General features: G+C 36.4%; 1 protein-coding gene across 1 annotated transcript in view; it reads right to left on the reverse strand.

Annotated features, from left to right (window-relative positions):
* SMC6 (structural maintenance of chromosomes 6) overlaps positions 1-19,596 on the reverse strand; it is a 74,435-nt gene that overhangs the window by 24,287 nt on the left and 30,552 nt on the right. Inside the window, exons 9-19 of the mRNA XM_070379146.1 lie at positions 16,424-16,543; positions 16,224-16,322; positions 12,999-13,145; positions 12,488-12,576; positions 11,635-11,799; positions 11,063-11,241; positions 9,543-9,747; positions 6,361-6,475; positions 4,643-4,803; positions 1,589-1,724; positions 470-550 (exon numbers count right to left, since the gene is read on the reverse strand). Of these exons, the coding sequence (XP_070235247.1) occupies positions 470-550; positions 1,589-1,724; positions 4,643-4,803; positions 6,361-6,475; positions 9,543-9,747; positions 11,063-11,241; positions 11,635-11,799; positions 12,488-12,576; positions 12,999-13,145; positions 16,224-16,322; positions 16,424-16,543 (1,497 nt within the window). The remainder of the gene's footprint in view (positions 1-469; positions 551-1,588; positions 1,725-4,642; positions 4,804-6,360; positions 6,476-9,542; positions 9,748-11,062; positions 11,242-11,634; positions 11,800-12,487; positions 12,577-12,998; positions 13,146-16,223; positions 16,323-16,423; positions 16,544-19,596) is intronic.

Raw genomic sequence — 19,596 nt, forward strand, 5'->3', positions numbered from 1 at the left:
CACTACTTATTGCAACTTGGGGAGTTAAGCTGAATGTCATAAAAAGATGCCTAAGAGAACAAATATGTGGTGAATAAAAACCATTAAACTTGGAAAAAGGAAAACAGTTCAAAGAGACCAACTACAACTGACTAAATGATATCACTAATACTGGTACTGATTAATTATGAAAAATACTATGCTAGGTAGTTTGAACAGTTACTGTTTAGATAAACAAGCTCTGACAAAGATTTATTACATGTAGAAGAAGACAAAACCAATTACAATACATGGAAGTTATATGTACAAAATATTAAGGAACTTGAAGGTCATACACCAGGAAGTTTCTAACTTATTTGTAAATGGAGATAGCAATCATAAAAAGTACCCTCAAAAAGGTTATTTTTAAAAATCTTGAGACTAGATTCTCTTAACCTAAGTAATAGTTTTATCTTTTACATTACATTTAAGTTGAGGAAAAGAATCTTACCAAGGTTGCAATATCTACAGACTGGTGTTCTTCTATATTCTCAAGTTCCCGAATTTCAGAAATACTTTTCCTTATTTTCATCTTTTGAAAAAAAAGGTATTTAGATTTTAGTAACATAAAAATAAATGAAAAATAGAAACAAAAACCCTGGAAAGGATGTATTAATCAACAAAATTCTACTCTGGTTTATATTACAGAAGGATTCCACAGTTAAAGACACATTAGTACTAAAAGAACTAAAGAAAATTATATATAAAGTCTGTATCAATCACCATTATTGCTAATCAACTCTCATACAAAGCAGATAGAAGTATTTCATTTAGCATTTAAAATGAAGACAGTATGACAGTGTTGCATCCACAGAGACAGTGTTTTCTTGAAACATCCAGTCTAAAGTGCTAGAATGATTATCCCAGTGGTTCTTAAAGTCCAATCCCAGTATCTCCTGGGAGTCTCAGAGACTCATTCAGAGGGTCCATTAGGTAAAAACTATTTTCATAAAAACATTAAGGCATTATTTTTTTTTTAGATCACTTTTACTATCTAGTTCTTCTAAGTGTATAGGAGGTTTATAACTATAATGTGCAATACACTAACAGACTGATTATAGAAGCTGATATGATAGGTTAGGTGAATTTTATTATGCCAGATATCAGAGATATAGAAAAATATAAAAAATGTCAATCTTTTTACTAAATCTTTCTGGCTTTGGAAACTAGCTATTTGCCATAAAAACGTTATTTATGTTAACACATAATGTACTTATTATTTTTAAATTAGTTAATAAATATTCTTAAATTTTGCATTAATTTTTAATAATAGGAATACTGATAAAACCCACACAGATGAGGGCTCTTTTAAGACTGTAAAGGGGCTTGAGGCCAAAAAATCTGAGAACTACTCATCTAACTCAATGCATGCTGCTAAGTCACTTCAGTCATGTCTGACTCTGTGAGACCCCATAGATGGCAGCCCACCAGGCTCCGCCATCCCTGGGATTCTCCAGGCAAGAACACTGGAGTGCATTGCCATTTCCTTCTCCAATACTCAATGCATGGTAAGACCTTAAAAATAACTTGCAAATGATTAAGCTGAGAAAACAAAATGATGTTTTCTTACCTTTAACTCTTTGTAATGCAGTTGGTACCTTCTGAGAAGTTCTTCATTGCATTTAATATCCTTTTGAAGGGTAGACAGATGTTGCTGAAGATTTAATATCTGGGCTTTCTTATTTTCAACTTCATCCTCCAAGTCACTTAGTAGAAAAGAGAGGGTAAAAAAATACTTTAAATCTACTTCTGAATATTATAAATATTTAGATCTTTACAAAGAAAGCCTTATTTGTAACAGAGTTTTGCCAAACCTTATGCAGTTAAACCAGTTCTCTATTCCTAACAAGTAATTCATAACATGGAAACATGGAGATTTCAAAAAACATCTTTTAAACTGGAATTAAATTTTACTTATTTCATTCATAAGTACTTATGATCTACCTGTGAAAGGTACTATGCACAGTGATAAGCAGAGGTAGAAAAAGAATTAAGGCAAGAAGAAATTAAACAAAAAGCCCAAGCGTCAGGAAATAAACAATAATATTGAAATGTGAACGGGATACCGCACTGCATGTCCACACCACTATGGGAACATAAGAGCAAGTCTGGGAGAAGAGACAACTGATGTGTGTTCTCTGAAGTTTTCCCCAGCTGCAGCAACTGGAGGAGAAGATGAAAAGAAATACATGAAGCGAGAAACAGACTCCTGCATTTGTGGTGGTGAATAAACACTACGAATGTGTGGGGAGAGAAAGGGGAAGTGAGGAGGACAACGAAAGAGGTGGAGGATAAGGTCAGCAGATACCGAAGCCAGAAGGGTCTCCACACCAGCAGAGGCATCTGCCTTCAGAAGTGATCTTTTTCCCTGCCTCACTGACCCAAGTACCTGTTCCAAAATCGTGTGCCTGGTGGAAGAGAACCACCTGTGCAGTTAAGAAGAGCTTTTCTCTGATAAAAAGTGTATGCCAGATTTCACTAAAAGCATATTTTCCCACAGTTTAACATCTCTGAATTCTAAAATCATCTTCCAGTCCATGGTTCAACTAGCAATATTTTTATTTTTTACTTGTATACGGAATAACAGGGCATTTTAAATCTGATGTACTATTATTATAGCCATGCTACCTGGCGGAACTTTCAAAATTAAAAAAACAATCAGTAAATGTTGAATGAATGATAAACAAAAGAGCAAATGAGAGAAAGAGGAGAGTACTTTTATATTTCTGGTAAAAACAGGGCCAGACACAAAATCTTTTTCAGGGAAATCTTTCATCAACGGGAATCTGCTAGTGCTGAGTTGATGGGGCACAGAGAAGCATTCTTCATATCTTCATAGTATGAGAGGGCATTAGGGAAATCAATTATTCTGTAATCATTTGGTAACTGCTATTAAGTGATCAATTTATGTAAATCAAAAAATTTTAAATATTAAATTATTTCTTTTAACAAATACTAAGGCTCATTTAACATTAAGTACTAAAAATAATGTAATTATTTAATGTTATTAAATATTTTAAATTGGCCCATAAATTTTATGTTAATAAAACACTAACAATGACTATTAAATTATTTTAAAATCCACATATCCTTTGACTCAGCATTTTTACTATTTAGAATTTAAGCTATGCACATCCTTTCAAAAGTATGCCAAGACACACATGTTCTCACTGCAGCGCTGCTATAGTAAGAGAAAACTGCAGACAATGTCTCTGTCCATCAAAAGGAACTGGTCAAGCATCTATTACAGGGCAGCTTTACCTGTGCTGATATGGAACAATCTCCAAGATTTAATTGTTGTTGTTTAGTCGCTAAGTCACATTTGACTCTTTTGCGACCCCATGGACTGTAGCTCACCAGGCTCCTCTGTCAATGGGATTTCCCAGGAAAGAATACTGGAGTGGGTTGCAATTTCCGACTCCAGGGGATCTTCCTAACTTAGGGATCGAACCCGTGTCTCCTGCATTGCAGGCAGATTCTTTACCACTGAGCCACCAGGGAAGCCCTGCCCAAGATACAATACTGAGAGACAAAAAGCAAGACATAGAAACCATATGCATACTTATACACAGCACAAATGTGTGAACTTTGAAACATTATGCTAAGTGGAAGAAGCTGGACACAAATGGATGCATTTTATATAACTGCATTTATATGAAGTATCCAGAGTAAACGAATCCATAAAGACAAATCCAAAAATAGAGTAGTGGTTGCCAGAGGCTGAGGGTGGGGAGGAATGAGGGAACAACTGCTCATGGGCAGGAGTTTTCCTTCTGGTGTGACCAAAATGCTTGGACTGAGATAATAGTTATGGCTGCACAAAAATCTCTCAATTGTACACTTGAATTATATCTCAATTTCAAACTGTTCTGGAAATAAATATAAGAAAGTACAAGTATATAAACCATTCCGGAAATATATGTAAGAAACTGTTAAAGTATTACCTTACTTTTGAAAGAGAGATGGGGGCAAAGGGCTTCACTTTTCAATGCATACATTTCTGGACTGTTTGAATTTTCTCACCATGTGCATATATTACTTTTAATTATTTTTAAAATGTCAATAGGGACTGTCGGGAAATGAGATTATGAGTTACTTTTGTTTTCCAATTTATATTTTTCTGTATTTGAAAAACACCAGTGAATTGTTTTTAAACTTCCAAATATCAGACAACTACTATACTTGTTCAGGTCAAAACAGATGACACAAAGTATCATAATAACATTGTATTTTCAATCAATAAAGTTCATTAATGTGAAAAACAGTTTAAAAAAATAAAAAAACAACAAAGTTCAGGGGCTTCCCTGATGGCTCAGTGGTAGAGTCCACCTGCCAATGCAGGAGACACGGATTTGATCCCCCGATCTGGGAAGATCCAACCTGCTGTGGAGCAACTAAGCCCACAGACCACAACTACTGAAGCCTATACGCCCTAGAGCTATGCTCTGCAACAAGAGAAGCCACTGCAATGAGAAGCCCATACACCCTCAGCTAGAAAGTAGCTCTCTCTTGCCACAACTAGAGAAAGCCTACCTGTAGCAAAGATGACCCAGCACCGCCAAAAAGTAAATAAATCAAAAGGAAAGGGTGGGAATAATACAATAAAGCTACATTGCATACCAACCTTATTTCAGAATCCACATCTCTGCTTAGAAACTTAGGTCTTGTATATTCAGATGAATAATAACGCCCTGCAAAAACCTGATCACCATCAGCAGTAAAAGCTTCTCTACAATTCTTGGGTGGCTTTTGGGATTGCATCACTGCACGAGCTACAGAATTATTCTAAAAAATATAGAGGGAAAAATACATTTTTAAAATATGCCAAAGCATTTCCACTGTATATAATTTCAAAATGTTACCTATCACTAGTTTAAGATTCAATTATTTTTGTTTAAACATTCCAATGAAATAATTCCATGAAGATAAGTAGAAGAATTTAAAAAACTGTTTTCAAGATTCAAAGAATTAAACTAAGTCTTAAAAACATAGGAAACAATGTTCTATGACAAACTGACATATTTTATTTTTAAATTCTAATACTGCTATCCATTAAAATAAAAAATCTTAAGTACCTTTTCATATAATAATATTTACCTTAGAAATCTTATTTTTCATAGAAAAATGAAATCTTACTTTTTTCTAAATGTCTTTTACACCCTAGAAAAGATGAGTGAAGAGCAAATTCCAAGAAAAGATTAGTACACTGAATTATGTAGGGAAAACCTGGAAATCTTTAATATTTTACTTCCTAGAGGAAGTAAGGTGATTAGGCTTATTGCAGCCATGAAATTAAAAGACGCTTACTCCTTGGAAGGAAAGTTATGACCAACCTAGACAGCATATTAAAAAGCAGAGACATTACTTTATCAACAAAGGTCCGTCTAGTCAAGGCTATGGTTTTTCCAGTGGTCATGTATGGATGTGAGAGTTGGACTATAAAGAAAGCTGAGCGCAGAAGAATTGCTGCTTTTGAACTATGGTGTTGGAGAAGACTCTTAAGAGTCCCTTGGACTGCAAGGAGATCCAACCAGTCCATCCTATAGCAGATCAGTCCTGGGTGTTCACTGGAAGGACTGATGTTAAAACTGAAACTCCAATACTTTGTTTGTTTTTTTTTTTTTGGAAACTCCAATACTTTGGCCACCTGATGCGAAGAGCTGACTCATCTGAAAAGACCCTGATGCTGGGAAAGATTGAGGGCAGGAGGAAAGGGGGACGACAGAGTATGAGATGGTTGGATGGCATCACCGACTCAATGGACATGGATTTGGGTGGACTCTGGGAGTTGGTGATGGACAGGGAGTCCTGGTGTGCTGCGGTTCATGGGGTTGCAGAGAGTTGGATATGACTAAGCAACTGAACTGAACTGAACTGAGGCCTTATCAACCTTTCCTGGAATAGATCTTTACAAGGGGACTTCATTATTTTCTTTCACGTATCTGTCTAAAATATCAGAGGGCCAAGCCCACAGATAATTACAATATGAACTTGCAATATACATGTACACATTTGGATGACTGCTATCATTGCCTCTCAGATTCTATTAATGAGAAAAATAGACTGTATTAATTACAGATTTGTTTTGAATTTCCTTGTCCCTTCTCAGCAAATTTATACCAATAGATGAAACACAATACTGGTGATACAATCTAACAAGTACACGGAAATACATATGCTGATAAAGAGTAAACATTGATTTATTTTACAGAGCTAAAAGGTTTTTGTTAAGAAAAATAATTCATAAAAGATCAAGTAAAGTACTTAAGTAGAATTTATATAACCAATTTAAGTTTAGAAAATTTAAAAATAATATAAAACACAGGAAGCATCTGGACTTACTTTGATTAGCAGCACTGTCTCTATGCTTCGCATGTCAATCAGGCTATTTGCAACAACTGCATTATCTATTTCTAACGCTGTCAGAACTGTTGGGTACTCTGGATGATATGCAGCTCTAGGAGACAAAAATACATAAGGATTAACTTACCCAACTTTAATATTATATATATTGAAAGTAAAAGTGAAGTCGCTCAGTCGTGTCCTACTCTTTGTGACCCCATGGACTATAGCCTACCAGGCTTCTCTGTCCATGGGATTCTCCAGGCAAGAATACTGGAGTGGGTTACCATTTCCTTCTCCAGGGGATCTTCCCGACCCAGGGATCGAAGCCGGGTCTCCTGCATTGGAGGCAGATGCTTTAACCTCTGAGCCACCAGGGAAGCTCTATTATATATATTAGATACATATTTTAAATAGGTTGAGGAAATGATGGATAATAACAAGACATGGAAGACATTTGAAAACACCTGTAATAGGCTTAATTTTATCTTATTAGCAAACATTCATTTCATACTAGGCACTGTTCTAAGTACAGCTGATCCTTGAACATGGGTTTGAACTGCACATGTCCACTTATACATGGATTCTTTTTCAATGAATACAGTAGGTCCTGCAGTATCCATGCTTGTCTGAATCAGGAACTGTGGCTACAGAGGGCCTGACTATGGGACAGGAGCATCTGCAGATTCTGACCAACAGAGGGCCCTGCAATCAATCCCCTGTGGATACCAAAAGACAAATGACCGTGCTGGCTTATTTAATTCTCAGAACAACTATATGAGATAGGTAACATTATTATACTTTTTTTTCAAGTGAAGAAGCTTCAGATAGTTTAGCAAGTTCCCTGATGTCATAAAGCTAACTTAGAGGTCAGTCTAGGATTTAAACCAGGCAGCTCAGTTCTAGAACCCAGATTCTTAATCATTATATTCTGTCACCCCCTGTAACTAATTATTACAATTTCCTTAAGTCCTATACTGCTACCACATATACATAAAAGTCAATTAATTAAAAGACACGGGGAAATGGCAACGGCATTCATAATGCTTAGTTCTAGAATTCCAAAACAAAATACGTGTGTGTGTGTGTGTGTGTGTGTGTGTGTGTTTTTTTCACTTAGTTATTAATTCACCATGTACTTTCTGAGCACCTACTATGTGCCAAATGCTGTTCAGAGGATGAGGAGATAGGAACAGAACAGACTATATCCTTCTCCCCATGAAGCTTACAGTCTATTGAAGGGAGAGAGAAAAGCAAGGAAAAGTACTTTTTCACACAGAAAAGGTCAGGAAAAGCCTTACTAGGATAACAATGAGCAGACACCTAAGGGAATGGGAGTCACATTAGCACCCTGAAGAAGAGCATTTCACGCCAAGGGAGCAGCATTTGCAAAGACCCTGAAAATGGCTGTTGGAGAAGCCAGGAAGTTGGTATGCAGTTGACAAGCAGTGTGGCAAGTGTGTCTGGACACGAGGACAGGACAGGACAGAAGGCAAGAGGGCAGATCATGTAAGCCTGAGAGGTCGCAGCGAGGCCTCAAGAGGATGAGAACACACTTCGGCAAATACTGCTGATAGGTCGACTCAGTGAGTAGCAAGGAAGGACTCCAGGACCAAGCGAAGCAAGGCTCGCTGGTGCCTAGACAAGCGCTGTTCTGGGATGTGATGAAGTTCTACAAGCTTGACTGGTAAGGTTCAAGGAAGAAGACAGAAATGAGTGACAGAGACGATTCTTCTAAGCAGTCCTTCCTGTAAAATGAGGCAGAGAAACAGGATAGTAACCTTAGGACACAGATCAAGCGGAAGTAAAAGCAAAGAGGATAGAATGGGGTGGGCGCTGTAGAAATGTCAAACAATGTCAGTAAAACAATGCAGGGAGGGAGGGGAGAGAGGGTGGGAAGCAGGAGTCTAAGAGGGAGGGGATGTGGAAGGAACTGTGGTAAAACATAGACTCTGGCCAGTCCACTGAGAGCACAGGTTCTATGCTGGGGAGGAGCAAGTACTTTCAAGTAGGCATGTGCCACCGCTGGATGGGCTTGCTCCTACCAGCTCTAAAGCTCTCAGTCACAACCACCTCTTCCTTCTGCTCTACTGCCCTGGGATGTACTTCATATTTAATTTATATCACAATCAGTTGCCTGCTGACATGTGGTAAAATCAGTATAGGAGAACTAAAAGTAAGAAGGAATAGTAGCGATAAGGGGTCAATCATGAGACAAGGAAAGGACAAGTATGAAACAGGCTCACGCAACAACAAAATGGAGAAGCCTAAAGAGGGTGAGGACAAAGGAAAAACCGCACATCAAACTCCAGGCAAGCATGACAAGCCTCAGTGGTAGGAGCAATTACAGGACAAAATGCTTTGATGATCCTAATTAAGCTTAGAAGAAATCTTAATAAAACATGATTTCTAAAGCCAAGTAAAAGGAAAAATACCACAATCAAATTAAATATGGAAAAAACATGCTTAAAAAAAGGGCATCTTTCATGTCTCCAAATATAAGACTTAATTGAAAGCAGCAAAAATTGTATTCATTAGAAAAAAATGGGAATGGGAGAGGAAAAAAAAATTTTAAACTGTAATCTAGTAATAGGAAAATATATATACAGAGGAATATATATATATGTAGGAAGATATACCTTACATATATATCACATATACATATATGTGTGTGTGTGTGTGTAAGAGAGTAAATTGTTAGCTAGCTAGCAGCTAACAAAGAGGCCAGTTTGGGTATGGTGCCCTTGAGGTTTGTTAGGGTCAAAGTAAACAGTCAAACAAAGATCAAAGAAAACAACCACAGCTCTTTATGGACTCTGTAAACCACCTCTAGTTGAACTGTGACCAATAAGTGCCACAGCTCTGCTGTACACCCTCCTTTTTAACATGGATAGGTATGCACCATTTTATTCCTCAGTACAATTTCTAAGCCACACAAGGTCTATTTCCTGGTATGTCTCCCACAACAGATCTCGTGTAAGGACCTCAAAGGCAGGGAGTATCTCTCATTTATTGATCTATGTATCTTCAATGCCTAGATTCAAATTAAAGATGTAGCTGATGGAATTTTTACAGATCAGTAGTGTAGACATGGTTAACATTAAAAATGTTCTAATTCTTTCTGATCTTGTACATGACTAAACAAAACCAGAACAGTTTTTAAATAATTACTGATGCCTTACCTGTGTCTTACATCATACATCTCATTCCGAAACTCAGAAACTATTATCTGTGGCCGTGAGGTCCCTGGTGAATAAAACTTTTTCATCAATGCCTGAAGCACTCTTTCATCGGCATGGTTATGGCAACAATAGGCTTGAAGAAGTCCTTTTAAGCAAGATTCAATAGCCAAAGCAAGCTCAGGGTCCCGAAGATGAATGCAAGCTCCTAAAAATGAGAGAAAGCTATTAAAATGCCCGTTAAATACTTGAAACATTAATGTAACTATCTTTGTATGAAGTGATAGTCACTCAGTCATGTCCGACTCTTTGTGACCACATGGACTGTAGCCCGCCAGGCTTCAGTGGGTTGTCATTTCCTTCTCCAGGGGATCTTCCCAACCCAGGGATTGAACCTGGGTCTCTCACATTGCAGGTGGACTCTTTACCAACTGAGCCACCAGGGAAACTATTATCTTTGTATAACAGTTCATAAATGACTTTAAAATAGTTTCATACTAAGCAATTTAAATAATATTACAGATCTTATTTTAATCAAATGGGAAATACCCTCATCCCACTGGATACACTGGGGGGAAAACACCGAATCCTATGAAAAGCTGTCTTGCTCTAATGTAAATCAACAGTGTTTTTCCTTTGTGTAAACTAATTCAGCCTCTGAATGGTTTTGAAAATCAAGCCAAAAGGGTTATAGACTCTACTGTTTAATGCGAAACTGATCAATATTGAAATTTTAGATTTAGAGGCGGAAAAAAATACCTCACCTATTGAAATGGATCCTGGTATAGAGGTATACACATATCATTTAAATGAAGAGACATTACTACAATACTTAATGCAGTATATAATACTGTACTAAAAATGTATCTGTAGCATCATTTTCACCTAATGATGTACAGAATTAAAAATAACTCCTCAAAACTCAATGTATTTTTTAATAACTATTTTTTTGATGTGGACTATTTTTAAAGTCTTTATTGAGTTTATTACAACATTACTTCTATTTTATGTTTTGGTTTTTCGGCCATGAAGGAATTGAACCCACAGACCTGCACTGGAAGGTAAAGTCTTAACCACTGGACCAACAGGCAAGTCCCTCAATTGATTTTTTTCTCATGTACATATGAGGATAGTTAAATAATTCCAGATTTATATTTGAAAGAGAACTCAAAAATAGTGTTGTCCAATCTAAATAGAAACTTCCTACTAATCAATTGCATGCAAATTAGTTTATTGATTTATTCATTCAGGAAAAAAAATCAGAACCAGATTATTTAACTCTATAGCTACTTTTCCTTTTCCTAAGTTCTCTTGATTTTTTTGTGCTTAGAAGATACCAGAGGAAAGTTACAAAGCTTAAAGTGATTTTATCATTATTTCTTAGAATGTGTACAAAGTCTACACATAACTACATGGTTCTTTGATGACAGAGCTTAAAAAAAATTATATTCAACAGACTCCTTCCTGAAAATAAAAATACATTTCTAATTTTTATGATATCCTGACTAACTGGTGACAAATACCTAATGGGCCTACAGGTTTATAGGTAAAGTGTCCCCGTCTGTAGGCATCATCTATGGCTTCAAGAAGAGCTGGAACGTGAGGGCCAAATCTTTTGAGTCGATTAGTTTTACTATCTTTCAATTCTTTCAGTTGCCTCTGGTTAAAGTTCAGTGTAGTCTTCACATCTAACTCTTCTCTCCTAAAAAATACAAGTGGAAAAACAGAATAGGTACATGAAAAGGTTATACAGAAATATCCAGACTTTTCCCCTAACACCTGCATACCAATAAATGACACAGCTATCCTAAGAACTAAAGGCAGATTCTTTATTTGAAAACAATTGTGTTACCAGGAAAAAACAGTCAGAAGACCACTAAAAATAATGCAACAGTGACAAAAACAAGAAAACCCAGAAACTGTCCAATTCTACAAGTTTAGAAGTTTTATTAGGAAAGTGATTTTGAAAGATACTTTAATAATATTTTATTATTATGAGAAAGAACAAAATAAAAACCAAGTATTTTATTTTCATAAAGAGGAAAACTACATAATTTTCAAATAACTGAAAAAATATAAGGATGTAGACACTTACTTAATCCTGGTATGTTCTTCTTTGTCTTTTTCTATGGCTTGCTGAAATTGTTCGATCTCTTGATTGACTGAACTTTCTTGATCTTGTAAGGCCTTTATTCTCTCTTTTAACCAAGATATTTTTTTTTGCCTTTCCAACCGTTCAGGTTCCAAAGACTGATCGGCACTAAGAGTAAATAACCCAAAGCGGAAATGTTAAGTTAAAAGCCTAACACTGTAAAAAACATAAAGCGATGTAATAAAATTTCTCTGCAGTAGTAGAGAAACTTAATGGTTGCGGGGGGGGAAGAAACAGGGAGTTTGGGAAGGACGTGTATACACTGTTACATTTAAAATGGATAACCAACAAGGACCTACTGTACAGTACGTGGGAACTCTGCTCAATGTTATGTGGTAGTCTGGATGAGCGGGGAGTTTAGGGGAGAAAGCCACACATGTATATGTATGGCTGAGTCCCTTTACTGTTCCCCTGAAACTATCACAACACTTAATCCACCATGTGTGTATGTGTGTGTGCATGTTAAGTTGCTCAGTTGTGTCCGACTCTTTGTGATCCCATGGACTATAGCCTGCCAGGCTCCCCGGTCCATAGAGTTCTCCAGGCAAGAATACTGGAGTAGGTAGCCGAACCCCTCTCCAAGGGATCTTCCTGAACAGGGGATCAAACCCGGGTCTCCTGCACTGCAGGCACATTCTTTACTGTCTGAGCCACCAGGAAAGCCCGAATTGACTCTACCTCAATACGAAACAAAAATTTTAAAAAAAAAAAGAAAAGAAAATACTTCCTCCATTTCACTTGGATTACTTTATTACAAAATGAGGTAAAAATGAAAATTGCAAAGTAACTACCTTACCTTTTTTTCAGTTCTTCAATTCTTCTGCAGAGCTGCTCATCATCTTTCTTTAATGCTTTATACTCATTTAGGGAACGATTATACAAAACCTAACAAAAAATCAGACACACTTCAGTAAAATAAAAAAACAAATACTCCATTCAAGTTCACTTCTGCCAAATGGTCAAATCAAAGGTTGAATATATGCAGAAATATATACTTAAACGAAGTACATATATGGCCACATGAAATCGTAACATTTTTTAAAGCCCAAAATCAACATAACTACAAAACCTCTACTTTTAAAAATAAACAAACAGTATTGATATTTGATATGATGAAGTTTTTAATGGGCTTCCCTGGTGGCTCAGACAGTAAAGAGTCACCTGGAATGCAGGAGACTCAGGTTCAATCTCTGGGTCAGGAAGATCCCCTGGAAAAGGGAATGGCTACCTACTCCAGTATTCTTGCCTGGAGAGTTCCATGGACAGAGGAGCAGTATTTATATTTGATATGAAAGTTTTTCTCTCACCTCAGCTTCATTATAGGCCCTTTTCTTAGAAGTAAGATCTGCTTTCAGTGCCATACATTCTGGCGCTCGTGCACTTGTCTCTTGACTAATCTTTTCTAGTTTATCTTGAATGTCTTTGTATTTTTTTTCTGCTTCATTAAGTCTGACCTTTAAGAAAATTAACATTGTTGGAATATATTTTATTTTTCTTCAATAAACAGAAAAGTTAAAAAAATAATTATATATGGTTCACATTTCAAATAAACTTAATTTTGCTTTAACTAAACTCTATAGACAGTAATTAGATAAATGTAACTATATAAAATGCTAAAATATATATATTTTTTATTGAAGTATAGTTGATTTACAATATTGCATTAGTTTTAGGTGTACAGGAAAGTGATTCAATTATACATATACATATTCATTCTCAAGTTTTTTTTCCATTATAGGTTATTACAAGATATTGAATATAGGTTCCTTGTGCTATACAATGGGCTTCCCAGGTGGCCCAGCGATAAAGAATCTTCCTGCCAAGGCAGGAGGGATAACAGACACAGGTTTGATCCCTGTGTCGGAAAGATCCTCTGAAGTAGGAAATGGCAATGAAAATGCTCCAGTATTCTTGCGTCGGACATAACTGAGTAAGCACACACATACATGCTATATAGTAAGTCCTTCTTGCTTGTCTATTGTATATAGTATGTTAATGCTAATCTCACACTCATAATTTACTCTTCCCCCTCCCTTGCCCCTCTGATAATCATAAATTTGTTTTGTCTTCTATGTCTATGAGGTGTTTCCGTTTGGTAAATAAGTTCATTTGTACTGTTTCTTTTTTTCTTAGATTCCACATATAACGTCTGTCTGTCTTAGTTCACTTACAGTATGATAATCTCTAGGTCCATCCACGTTGCTGCAAATGGCAGCATCTCATTCTTTTTTATGCCCGAGTAATATTCCACTGTATATACATACCACTTCTTTATCCATTCACCTGTTGATGAACACTTAGGTTGCTTGCATATTTTGGCTATAATAAATAGTGCTGTGAACACTGGGGTTCATCTGTCTTTTCTGGATATATGCCTAGGAGTGGGATTCCTAGATCATATGGCAACTCTATCTTTAGTTTTTTAAGGAACTTCACTGTCTTCCATAGTGGCTGAAAGAATCTAGATTCCTGTCAACAGTGGTAACAGGAGGGTTCCCTTTTCTCCACACCTTCTTCCACCACTTATTATTTGTAGATTTTTTGATGATGGCCAATCTGACCAGCATGAGGTGATACGTCATTATAGTTTTGATTTGCATTTCTCTAATATTCTAAAATATATTTTAATCTTAAATTCACATTTAGTAAATGTAAAGGGAGACACATACAATTTAGCAGAGAAACAACCATGCATGTGGATTATACAGTTTGGATGCAATAATGCTTAAGTAGGGTATGTATATTTCTAATAGTGAAAGCACACAGGAAGAACTCACAGGTCTGTCAGAAAAAGTCAGGAATGCTTTCAAAGCAGCATTTAAGCTGAAATTTAAAAAATGTTTCAGATCAGGGAGTAGCAAATTTTTTCTAGAAAGAGCCAGATAGTGTATCCTTCAAGCTTTGTGGGCTGTAAAGTATCTTTCATAGCTATTCAACTAAACATGCTAAGTTTGAAGTGTCTGGAACATCCAGGTAAAGACAGGAAGACAGATATTTAAATCAAGTGCTCAAGATAAAAGTCTGAATAGGAGATATAGATTAGGGATTGTAACTATGTAAGACATTTAGGAAACATTATATAGAATAATAGTGTATTTTTATTATGAAGACATCAGCAGTATAATCTGTATGTTTTTAATAATAATTAAAGTTGGTTCAGGTGTTACACAAACTAAACAAAATTCATCTATTTTCAGTTTTAAATTAGGTGAGTACAAATTTAAAGTCTGCTTTAGATACTATTTTTTCAGAAGCCTTCTCTTTAATAGTTATGCTATAAACAAGTATATACTATACAAAAGGTTTTTATGTAAGATATGGTGGGAAGAATATAAATATAAATTAAGACAATCCATACTCTAATGAAATTTACCACTTACTACACAGTATAATACTTAAATACTCAAGCAGAGCAAATACCTACAGAACTAAGTATCATCCAGCCTCAAGATTCTCCTTTCTTCATTTGAAAAAACACGGAGCATTTATTACTAAAACTGATTTCACTTTTAGATTGAGAAAATATCTAAAGAGGAAACCAACAAGGTCTTCCCCAAGGACAAGCTATGAAACGAAGCTGAGAAAAATCGAGTGAAAATTTCAGAATATTCTCTCAGAAATGGAAAAAAGTAAAGTGAGAGAGGTGGGTGGGGTTGAATTTCCATTTACTAGCTGAAGATTGAATAAGAAATTCAGCCCAGAGATCACAATGTACTGCTTTCACCATTTCTGTTACTTTTACACACTCCTCTATTACCTTTCATGGATTAGTGCTATAGCTCTTAAAAGGAAAAACACTTATCTGCTTATCTTAGGGGTAGACAGGAAAAAGCAAGCTGGGAAAGATTATACGCTGTAGTACAACCAAGCCTGGCAGCCAGAAGCTCATAAGCTAAGTAGAACAAAATAGTAATATGCAAGTCAGTCACCCTGAGTACATGGGGGCTCCTATAAAGAAAGGTTAGATCTATTTCTGGCAAGGCAGCAGAGGACTCCACAGTGGTGGCTATAAAACCTTGTGAACATACAAAAAAAAAAAAAAAAAAACCACTGAACTGTAAATTTTAAATGGGTGTACTGTACAGTATATGAACTGTATCTCAGTAAAGCTGTTAAAAGAGAATGGGAAGGGACTTCCCTGGTGGCCAGTAGAAAAGAATACGCCTTGTAATTCACGGGACACAAATGTGATCCCTGGTCAGGGAACTAAGATCCCACATGTCATGAACAGTTAAGCCTGGGTGCCACAACTAGAGAGTCCATGTGCTGCATGGAAAAGACCCCGCACGATGCAATGAAGATCCTGGGTGCCACAATTAAGACCCGATGCAGCCAAATAAATAAATAAACAAATAGAAAATAACTCCAGAATTGTGTAAACGTAACTTTTAAAGAGAGAGAGAGAATGGAAAGGTAAATATATAAGTGCGTCTGCTCATGGTACAAAGGTCCATGTGGACCCTCAACAGAAAATCATTCCCGTATTTACCACTCAACCAACTTCTACCTCGGTATAAAAAAAGTGTAATCACCTGCTGCTCCTCCGTTTTCCTCTCAAGTCTAGCAGCACGATCTTCTCCAATTTTGATGTTATCTCTGATAGCATTCAATTGCTTTTCAATTTCATTGACCTAAAAATAAATTATATAGCGAGTCACATATAAGACCAACTATAACCAAGTATATTCTGCATATTACAAATATGTGTGAATAATTAATTAAGTGAAATTACCACTGCCCAAGCCATTTCATGTTTCAGGTATTCCAGGTTGGTCTTCATTGTACTTAAGCCAGCGATATTTTGAAAACGTTCTTCTTTCTCCAAACACTGGCGCTTTAGTTCACTAAGTCGCTTTAAAAAAAAAAAAAAAAATTTCTTACTAACACTAAAAAGACAGACTTTCTGCCAATATATTTCTTTTGAACGCATTGCCTAAACAAGTACTGAAAAAGATCTGCTAGGCAATTATTTCTTTAATTAGAGCAGAAATAAAAATATTTTTGTTTCTTTGGTATACTTTTACTATGTGCAATAGTTTTGTTAATTTCTGCACTCTAAAAACGGCTAGTCTTCAAATGAGGAAGAATGAAGGAATAAAAGTTTCAAGGCCACACAAAAACTCAGTTTTCTCATTTTCTCTCAATTCCCTATCTAAGAGACAGACTGCGTGAAGTATACCACTAGATCCATTTCAATGATACTGGAAAGGTCAAAAGAAATTTATTTCTAAAAATCAAATGTTATATTTTTTCTCATCAAAATTTTCTCTTAATAATTAATCAATAAAATTATGCAAAAACTAACTACAGTGATATACGAACAGCTTCTAAAGCTGCACACCTGACTGGAGAGCCTCTCCTCTCCGTTCAGAGTTTCTGTGTTCAAATAGGGACTTCGCTGTGGATCTTAGTGTGTTTCTCTATCGAAGTCACTTTCCCATTCTTCAGGATTATTTCAATCCATTATCACTCTCCTCAAACCTCATATACCTACCACCCTAATCCCTCACTCCTCCCTAATGCCTATTTTCATAGAATCCAGAAGCTGTAGAAAGCAAGCTCTTACAGCTTTCAACAACCTGATATATAAACTGAAAAGCAGTCTTTTCCTCCAGCTAAAAAGGAAGAGGTAACTTCATTATACTTAAGACCAGTCCCCCCTCTTATTTGGATCCTGCCCAGTCCCTCTTCTGCCTTCTCAGTTCAGTTCAGTCGCTCAGTTGTGTCTGACTCTTTGTGACCCCATGGACAGCAGCATGCCAGGACTCCCTGTCCATCACCAACTCCCGGAGTTTATTCAAACTCATGTCCATCGTGTTAGTGATGCCATCCAACCAGCTCATCCTCTGTTGTTCCCTTCTCCTCCTGCCTTCAATCTTTCCCAGCATCAGGGTCTTTTCAAATGAGTCAGTTCTTCACATCAGAGGGCCAAAGGATTGGAGTTTCAGCTTCAGCATCAGTCCTTCCAATGAATATTCAGGACTGATTTCCTTTAGGATTGACTGGTTGGATCTCCTTGCAGTTCAAGGGACTCTCAAGTCTTCTCCAACACCATACTTCAAAAGCATCAATTCTTCAGCACTCAGCTTTCTTTATAGTCGAACTTTCACATCCATACATGACTACTAAAAAAACTATAGCTTTGACTAGAGGGAACTTTGTTGGTAAAGTAATATCTTTGCTTTTTAATATGCTGTCTAGGTTGGTCACAGCTTTTCTTCCAAGGAGTAAGCGTCTTTTAATTTCATGGCTGCAATCACCATCTGCAGTGATTTTGGAGTTCAAAAAATAAAGTCTCTCACTGTTTTCATTGTTTTCCTCATCTGCCCTCTGAGGGGGTCTAAATTAGTTGATTTTTCATCCCATCTTTTCATCTTTTTTCCACTTATTCCTTTTCATTGACTCCCTTCCAGGATCACATTTAAATCTTTACTTATCTTTTCCATTTACAAACAAACTCAACAATTTCCACCCCAAGGCACCACCTTTTTCTCTAAAAGTGGTTTCCCCTTTACATCTAAGTTTCATGAAAATTATCTCCAGCTCCTCCATTCTTCCTGGTTTTCAGCCCCACAAATCTGGCTTTTGTTTTCACCACTACCCTCCATGCTCCATGTAACACTGGCCCAAACCATTTCAAAGCTCTTTTCCATCTTACCATGGCCACTATTCTAACTTACCTCATCGTCATCATTTGTTTGGACAACAATACCTTCTTTATTGATCTCTCTATGTATATTCTGTCCTTAGAGTAGTTCACTCTCTTCTGTAGCAGAGTGATCTACTGAAAATATACATTCAGTCAAGCCATCCACTTTCATGTGTTGTACTGCCCTTAAGTTTCAAAGCTCCCCCACAACCTGGCCTTCTAACTCTCATTCTTGTGTTCCTCACTCTAGACAATGTAGAATTCCTGCAGCTTTTTAAAAACACCAAATGCTCTCTTGCCCAAAACTCCATCTGTGCTTATTTCTTGGAACACACTTCCTCACTCTCACCATCCTTTGTCTGTTATTATTCACCCTTCACGTCTTACCTGAGGCATTACTTACTTAATAACTACACCCCTCCCACTGCCCCTGACTTGCCCCTTGTTGCTAGTAACCTATTAAAACTAATCTTTAACTCCTCTAGGAGCACTCACCATACTCAATTATTTACCATGTGCTTTCTGCTGCATAGTTAGGTACATGACCCCAAGAATCTTGTTAGGTATTTACCGCTATACGGCCACGGCCAAAGCACAATGCTAGAAGGCATGCGATAGGAACTCAGTATTTGATGGCTGAATGACTTCCAGTTTCTAATCTTTACGTTCTATTTCTTTTCTCCGACTTATTTTTATTTGTATCTCCCACTGAATCCTTTCCTGATTGCTTTTTAAATAAAATTTTTATTGAAGTATAGTTGACTTACAATGTTGCATTAGGTCACATTCCACTTCTTAAAGGCTAATCCAGGGTTTATTTTGAGAATCTAGTACATTTAATCAATCAGAAAAAAACTTCTTACAAAGTGCATATTATACGTAAGAAACTCAGCTACATGATACAGGGACATACTTCTTAAACTTCATAAACAAATTACTTTCAATTGCTGATGACAAAGTATACCGTGAAGAAAGTGGGTATTTAAACATCAAGCTATTTAAAGCAAACAAATTTCTTCAAAGTCCTGATCCATTGTTTTTAAGATAATATACATTAATATATATTATGCATATTTGTCTGAATATGCATTTCCTTTCCCCAGTAATAAACACTGATATTCAAAGAACATGTACTATATCAATTCTATGGCTTATAGCACCTCCTTGCACACAGTATCACATACCTCAGGTTCAAAGCAATAATGTAGGAATAAAAATAAATATACTCATCCTGACTTTTTCAGTTTTCACTTGGT

The sequence above is a fragment of the Bos mutus genome, chromosome 11 (assembly GCF_027580195.1).
Source record: "Bos mutus isolate GX-2022 chromosome 11, NWIPB_WYAK_1.1, whole genome shotgun sequence".
Classification (NCBI taxonomy): Eukaryota; Metazoa; Chordata; class Mammalia; order Artiodactyla; family Bovidae; genus Bos; species Bos mutus.